General features: G+C 54.0%; 1 protein-coding gene across 2 annotated transcripts; it reads left to right on the top strand.

Annotated features, from left to right (window-relative positions):
* The first annotated feature begins 886 nt into the window (after positions 1–886).
* ZNF526 (zinc finger protein 526) lies at positions 887–8188 on the top strand. Of its 2 annotated transcripts, none has more exons than XM_010331073.3 (3): positions 887–979; positions 3412–3505; positions 3587–8188. In XM_010331073.3, exon 3 carries the CDS (start codon positions 3607–3609, stop codon positions 5611–5613), a length of 2007 nt encoding a protein of 668 aa, XP_010329375.1. In that variant the 5' UTR covers positions 887–979; positions 3412–3505; positions 3587–3606; the 3' UTR covers positions 5614–8188. The 2 variants fall into 2 exon arrangements, with proteins under 2 accessions (XP_010329375.1, XP_010329376.1); XM_010331074.3 differs by lacking the exon at positions 887–979 and adding an exon at positions 994–1225.
* The last annotated feature ends 14 nt before the right edge of the window (positions 8189–8202 follow it).

Raw genomic sequence — 8202 nt, 5'->3', positions numbered from 1 at the left:
CACACGAGGCCAGGAGTTCTAGACCAGCCTGGCCAACAAGGCGAAACCCTGTCTCTACTTAGCCGGGCGTGGTGGCACGCGCCCGTAATCCCAACTACTTTGGAGGCTGAGGCAAGAGAATCGCTTAAACCAGGGAGGTGGAGGTTGTAGTGAGCAGAGATCGCGCTATTGCACTCCAGCCTGGGCGACATGGCGAGAATCTGTCTCAAAAAACAAACAAACCCCCCAAAAATTCCCTTCCCCTCTCTTGGTCTGTTTTCCTACTTGTGAAACAAATGGATGGCAATGGTAAGCTACGGAAGCATAGTCCTGGGCTAAACTCACAAGGGACACCTGGTAAGTGACTATCATTAAATCAAACGAAGAACAGAAAGGATAGGAAACCAATTTAACAAACTGTGAAGGAATCTGTCTTGCTAGGTGAGTTGTAGTGGGCACCTACGGTGTATGAGCGCTGTGCACGCGTGATATCATCCAATCCCCTTTGAAGTGGCTGTGACTCAAGCCCACTTCACACGGATAAAACTGAGGCCCGGAGAGGAGAATTTCCAAGTGTGTCGGGCTCCAAAGCTGTATTCTCAGAAATGCTCAGTCTTTTCAGCTTTGAAATGACACGTCTGTCAAGGTCTCCCGCCGCTCAGCTCACTTCATGGGCCCAACCCTCATCAAAGGTTGTCCACACCTCTGTATTCAACTTTCAGACGCTTAGCCGGGGAGCGACCCGGAAAACTGCGCAGGCGCGTCTCCGCGCCCTGAGCCCCGCCCACAGGTCGCAGTTGTGTGCGTGGTTAACTCCGGAGCCCCACCTGAGTGGCAATACGCAGGCGCAAGGTCGCGTGCCCTGCGCTGCGGGCTCTGATTGGCCTCCACGGATAAGGGCACCGCCCAATGGGAGGTGTGGATAGTGAGGGGTCCCACTCGCCTGGAGCCGAGGGTCTGTGTCAAGAGCGGCAGGGGCTGCAGGAGATAAGAGAAACGGGTGAGGGCGCCGCGGGGCGGGACCGGGAAGAGAGAGCTGGGCGGACGGAGAGGGCGGAAGGAAAACTAAGGGGTCTGCGGGTGTCTAAGAGCCTTGGGGCCTGCGCTAGAGCGGCAGCGGCGCGGACTGGAAGGAGAACGTTCCTTCCTGAGTGCCCTCGGGCTCCTTTAGTGTGCGGGAGCCTACGCTGGAACTCGCCCACCACCCACTGCTGGGAGCTCTCACCCTGCCGAGGACATGAGTCTGGTAGGAGAAAAGCGTTGTGAAGCGGGAAAGTTGAATTCCCAGGCCCTTACTGGGTTCCTTCCTGGAAGACTTAATGTTAGCTACTGTGTGAAAAATCCGCAATCCTTCCCGGAGTAGTTCACAATTCAAGAGTGGGAAAAAGAATCGTAGACAAGGAAAGGGGAAATTTCAAGTCTCCCGGGCCACCTCGTAGACATTTATTTGGTACCTGCTTTGTGCAAGCTTTGCAGTAGGCACTGGGCCTTGCCCTAGCGGAGTTTTCTATTGGAAGTGGAGCTGTAATCAAGGAAATATGGAACTCTCGGGCCCCTGTTTGCCTGCTTCCAGGAAGTTGGAGGCTGCAGTGAGCCAAGATCGCACCATTGCACTACAGCCTGGGCAACAGAGTGAGACCCTGTCTCAAAAAGAAGAAAAAGGCTGGGCTCAGTAGCTCACGCCTGTAATCCCAGCACTTTGGGAGACTGAGGCGGGCAGATCACTTCAGGTCGGAGTTTGAGAACAGCCTAACCAACTACGGAGAAACCCCGTCTGTACTAAAAATACAAAATTAGCTGGATGAAGTGGCTCCTGCCTGTAATCCTAGCTGCTCGAGAGGCTGAGACAGGAGAATCGTTTGAACCTGGGAGGCAGAGGTTGCGGTGAGCTGAGATTGCTCCATTGCACTCCAGCCTGGGCAACAAGAGCGAGACGACGTCTCAAAAAATAAAATAAAAAATAAAAACTTCCCAAGGTCTCACTTTCCAAGGGAACCTTTTTTTTTTTCTTTTTTTCTTTTTCTTTTCTTTTTTTTTTTTTTTTTTTTTTGAGACAGGGCTTGCTCTGTCTCCCTGGCTGGAGTGCAGTGGTGGTGTTATTGTGACTCACTGCAGCCGCGACCTCCTGGGCTCAAGTGATCCAACCACCTCATCCTCCCAAAGAACTAGGAGTACAGACGTGAGCCACCACGGCTGGCATGGGAGCATTTCTCAGTCACTTAATATCTACTGTGTGCTAGGCATTGTTCTTGGCACCGGACATAACTCAACGATACACAGGCTAAACTCCTACCCTCTGGGTGCTTAGTGTGAGCAACTTCTATATGGAAAGCTGTAAGCTACACTCCATCTGCCCACTGGCACTAATAGATGACATGAAAAAGAGGTAAAGAAAGTGTGTTTGAATTCCTAAGATTAGCTGCTAGGCCTGGGAGGGAGGCAGTCATTTGCCGAGTTTACTCTGAGTCCCTTCAGTGTGAAGAGGCCTGGGTGGGGTAGAGCCCACATAGGTAGAAGGGAAGATCCAGCATATATAGGGAAATTTGAAAGCTAGAATTCCTGTTCCTGTTCAGAGGTTTTGTTGACTGGAGCCTCCACAATGAATCAGACCCACAAACTCTCAGTCCAGTGAGGAACAGTGAGATGCCATCCCAAACTCATGATATCTGCCATGATAAGAGATGGCATAGGAACCCTGAGGATGTAGAGATGTCAGAGAAGGCTTCACAAAAGATGCTGAGTAGGAGTTTGTCAAACAAAAAGAGGAGATAACTTTCTTGGCAAAGGGAATAGCAATATCACAGATTTAGGGTCCAAAAACAGTCTTTCTGGAGAACTACACAGGGTTACAGCTGACCTTTACCAGTACCAGGGATTTTGTGTCACTACTTTTAGCCCCATTTTACAGATAAGAAAGACAATCTCAGAGGAAGTAAGTGGTGGAGTTCAAATTCAAACCAAGGGCAGTCTGGTTCCAGGGCCTGTGTTTTTAAACACTTTGGTGTATCTATGTGTGTATATATAAGAGGCAGAGGAAAAGTATTGCACAAAGAAGAAACTGCACAGCAGGCAAAGGCTGTGGTGTTCTCAGAACGGGTGTACCTGGCCCTCTCAGTAAAGAGGCTGGGCTGTTGGCTGGGGTGGTAGCTAACACCTATAATCCTAGCACTTTGGGAATCCAAGGCAGGTGGATCACCTGAGTTAAATACCAGCCTAGCCATTTTTGTACTACAAAGAAAGTACAAAAATTACCCAGGTGTGGTGGCACACACCTGTAGTCCCAGCTAAGACATGAGAATCACTTGAACCGAGGAGTGGGAGGTTGCATTGAGCAAGATTGTGCCACTGCACTCCAGCTTGGGTGACAGAGTGAGTCTCTGTCTCAGAAAAAAAAAAAGAGATACTGGGCTGAGTGCTATTTCTTTCCTACAGGTTGCCATGGGGTGTGTATAGGCTGCAGAGACCTGGGATCACTGAAGACTGAGGCAGAAACATTGGATTAAGACTTCCTGAGTGATAGAGGCTGGTGAGTGGTGGAATGGGCAGGAGAACTCCACCTCCCCTCAGGTTTCTGCTGTCTCACTGGCTCCTGTCCTTCTTTCCCCAGGACAGGAGCCTTCCCCCACAATGGCAGAGGTGGTGGCTGAGGTAGCCGAGATGCCAACACAGATGTCACCAGGGGCAGTGGAGATGTCAACACCTATGTCAGGAGAGATGATGGAGATGTCAACAGAGGTGACTGAGATGACACCTGGGGAGGCTCTTGCCTCATCCCTCTTCTTCCAGCACCACCAGTTCATGTGCTCTGAGTGTGGCAGCCTCTACAACACACTGGAGGAAGTCCTCTCACACCAGGAGCAGCACATGCTTACTGTCTCAGAGGAGGAGGCACTGACCACACAGAACGTTGGCCTGGAGTCAGAGCTGGTGCCAGGCACTGAGGGGCCCTTCCAGTGTGGTGAATGCAGCCAGCTCATCCTCTCCCCTGGTGAGCTTCTGGCCCACCAGGATGCCCACCTCCGGGAGTCTGCAAACCAGATCCAATACCAGTGCTGGGACTGCCAGGAGCTGTTCCCCTCGCCCGAGCTGTGGGTAGCTCATCGAAAGGCCCAGCACCTTTCTGCCACGGTAGCCGAGCCACCAGTGCCACCTCCTTTGCCTCCCCCAACAGCACTGCCTCCACCTTCTCCCCCACCCCAAGTCAAGATGGAGCCTTATGAGTGTCCTGAGTGCTCTACCCTCTGTGCCACCCCTGAGGAGTTCTTGGAGCATCAGGGCACCCACTTTGACTCCCTGGAGAAAGAGGAGCGAAATGGGCTGGAGGAGGAAGAGGAGGACGATGAGGAGGTTGAAGAAGATGATGAAGAGACGGAGGATGAGGAGGCCATGGCAGAGGTCGGTGATGATGCTGTGGGAGGTGACGAGTCCACAGCTGGCTGGGCTCAGGGTTGTGGGGACTGTCCCCAGCACCGGCCCTCCGCAGATGCTCGCCAGCACCGGCGGGGATCTCACAGCCTGGCCTCGGCAGCCCACCCCTTCCACTGCAGCCAGTGTCAGCGCAGCTTCAGCTCTGCCAACCGGCTGCAGGCTCATGGGCGGGCCCACATTGGTGGCACACATGAGTGTACAACCTGCTCCAAGGTCTTCAAGAAAGCAGCCTCACTTGAGCAGCACTTGCGGCTGCACCGTGGGGAAGCCCGCTACCTCTGTGTAGACTGTGGCCGAGGCTTTGGCACAGAACTCACATTGGTGGCCCACCGGCGGGCCCACACTGCCAACCCATTGCATCGCTGTCGCTGCGGCAAGACGTTCAGCAACATGACCAAGTTCCTCTACCACCGGCGCACACATGCTGGCAAAAGCGGGACACCTCCCTCAGGAGCAGCAGCTGCCCCAGCTCCAGCAGAGCCCACCCCTCCTCCCCCGCCTGCCCCACCTGCCCAGCTGCCGTGCCCACAGTGCTCCAAGTCCTTTGCCTCGGCTTCCCGGCTCTCCCGGCACCGGCGTGCGGTACACGGACCCCCCGAACGGCGCCACCGCTGTGGGGTTTGTGGCAAGGGCTTCAAGAAGTTGATCCACGTGCGCAACCATCTGCGGACACACACGGGCGAGAGGCCCTTCCAGTGCCACTCATGTGGCAAGACCTTTGCTTCTTTGGCCAACCTCAGCCGCCACCAGCTGACCCACACGGGTGCACGTCCCTACCAATGCCTGGACTGTGGCAAGCGCTTCACGCAGAGCTCCAACCTGCAGCAGCACCGGCGGCTGCACCTGAGGCCAGTCGCCTTCGCCCGCGCCCCCCGCCTCCCCATCACCGGTCTCTACAACAAGAGCCCCTACTACTGTGGGACCTGTGGCCGCTGGTTCCGCGCCATGGCGGGACTGCGACTGCATCAGCGGGTCCATTCCCGAGCTCGGACTTTGACACTACAGCCTCCGAGGTCACCACCTCCTGCCCCACCCCCACCCCCTGAGCCTCAACAGACTATCATGTGCACAGAGCTGGGGGAGACCATTGCCATCATTGAAACGTCCCAGCCACTGGCGCTTGAGGACACGCTGCAGCTGTGCCAGGCTGCCCTGGGGGCCAGTGAGGCAGGTGGGCTATTGCAGTTGGACACAGCCTTCGTGTGACATAGCTGAAAAACAGCAACAAAAGGGTTTGGTTGCAACAGCCAGTATGGGTACCTCGGGGGAGAGGACCACCCTCTGGCAAGCTGGTCTAGTACCCACCATGTGCCAGGATCCACCTTGGCTTCTTTTACCCACTGACTCCCCAGAACAACCCTTCCAGGCTTGTCATCTTTCTCTGCCTGAGGGGAAACTGAAGCTCTGAGATGGGATGTGATCTGTACCAGGTCACCCAGCTACACTGCAAAGCGGGTTGGCCAAGGCCCTTTGCACTGCATCACCCTGGTGCCCAGCAACATCAGGTAACCTTCACTGAGCACCAAGCATGTGCCAGGTCTCTGCTGGGCACTCCCATATACCTCTTCAGATCCTCTGCTTGTACCCCCAGCCCTGGCCTTCCCTGGATTTTGGGCACCCAGGACTTGGCTCTGCCTGGTGGAGGAGGGTATTTGATTTCTCTGGGCTTCCTTCATCTCAATTTTGACAGTGTGGAAGGAAATCTCTAGGTATCCAGGTCCTCAGCTCCAGACTGAGTGATGCTGGAGACCCAGGAGCAAGTCAGCACGGGCTCTGCCTGCAGGAGGCTTGCTCGGTCTGGTAGGAGAAACACACAAGTACAGATGGCTTGCTCTCTGAGTGTGTCTCTCATTGATTCATTCAGCCTGTGTGTCCTAGGGCATCCCTCTTTGCATATTGGGCGATGCTGAGGAAAGAGATGAGTCAGGCGTAAGGCTTCTCAGGGCTGTGATGGGGATGTGCAGGGACAGTGGGATCCCAGGAAACAGACCTCCATGGTGGGAGATGAGAAGTCAAGGACTTCCTAGAGGAGGTAGTCCCTGAAGGAAAAGTAGGAATCTGCTAGTGAAAGGGAGAAACAACATTCCAGGCAGACAGCACTGCAAGAGGGTAACCTCTTAGTGTATTTGGAGACCATCCCATTATCCATCTGACTACCTAGCCGAGACAAGACCACACTTAGCACTGTACATGTACTATGATCCCAACAGGCCTGTGATAATAGATATTATCCCTGTTGTATAGATTTTTTAAACTGGCCAGGTACGGTGGCTCATGCCTGCCATCCCAATGCTTTGGGAGACTGAAGCAGGAGGACCACTTAAGGCCAGGAGTTCAAGCCTGGGCAACAACAAGACCTCATCTCTACAAAAATTAAGTTAGCCAGGCACAGTGGCTCATGCCTGTAATCCCTGTAATCCTCCAACTCCTGACCTCAGGTGATCCACTCACCTCAGCCTCCCAAAGTGCTAGGATTACAGGTGTGAGCCACTGTGCCCAGCCATAATATCTTTCTCTCCCAAGTGGATGCATGTGATTCCTAAGTTCCTCCCAGGCCCCTGCAGCCCAGGGTGCTCAGGCAGGGGAGGCAGAATGCAACCAGGGATAGAATTGTCCAGGAGGGATGCCTAGACTTAGGAACACCTTCAAAGCTGGGCTGAGTAGTTCAGGGTTGGTGGAGGGTTGTAACTGGGTGTTGGCTCTGGGCTCAAAGTGGGATGAGTGGGAGGCTAAAGATGGTCCAGCAGAAGACAGGCCCAGACCTGAGAGGGGGTCATGGGGTGGTAGGAGGGTGAGAGACACATTAGTGACATCATGGCTGACGCAAGTATGAGTAGCAGGGAGGAAGGGGTCCCAGGATCCCAAGGTCTGCCCCTTGCCCAGAAACAGCCATCCTTCCCCTTGTCAGTCTGCTTGTTCTGTATATTCATTCATTCTACAAACCAGGTAAAATCCAGGTAGTGTTAAGCAAGGAAGGGACAGGGTCTGTCCTATCCCAGGGAGTGTAAAGATGCCCCTCGAGTGGGGCAAGCAGACTGGAGAGCCCACAGTCCACCCAAATAGTCGCTTCACTCCACCTGGAACATCTGAAACTCCTCCCTTTTTGTTCACCAGTGGAATCCAGTAGGGGGCATACCCAGTGCTCCTCCCCAGGCCCCCTTCCACCTCTGGGGCATCCTGGCCACACTCACTGCTGGTGCCATGTAGAGAAGATAACATTTCCTTCCACCCATGCCTCACCATCTGGCCCCAGCATGTGTTAAGTGTGGGTACAAGTCAAGCTCTCTGCCCCAACCTTTCCAGAGTTATCATTTCCCAACATCCTTAAGAGGTGGACCAGGTAGGTGCCCTGTTTAAGACTTGGAAACGAAGGCTTGGAATCTTCTAGGGTTCTGCCTCCAGCCATGGCCACCCAACAAAGAGTCTACAAGCAGGCTGACTTTTGGCCTGAGTAACTCCTCATCATCTCCCCTAGACCCTAGAGCAGCAGGCAGCTTGGGCTAAGACAGACAGCCCATTGTTCAAGTCCTGACTGTCTCTTAAGCTCCATGGCCTTCCCTTCTCTGATCCCCAATTCACTCACCAGTTTTGGGAGGTTAATACTTCCCTCCCTAAGCAAAAGCAGATAATTTATGCTGGGTCATGGAGCAGGCTCCTCCCAGGCCTCTAGAGCAGATAAGCCAGACGAAGCTCATCACAAATGCAGAGAAAGCCAGTTTGAGGCCTTTGGACAGCCCCTCTACCTGAGATGCAGCTCACTCCTGAACAGTCCACCTGGGAGCTCCCACCACCTCA

This window comes from Saimiri boliviensis, chromosome 14, assembly GCF_048565385.1.
Source record: "Saimiri boliviensis isolate mSaiBol1 chromosome 14, mSaiBol1.pri, whole genome shotgun sequence".
Lineage (NCBI taxonomy): Eukaryota > Metazoa > Chordata > Mammalia > Primates > Cebidae > Saimiri > Saimiri boliviensis.
The sequence above is the reverse complement of the archived record's forward strand: the minus strand, read 5'-3'. Positions and strand labels throughout refer to the sequence as shown.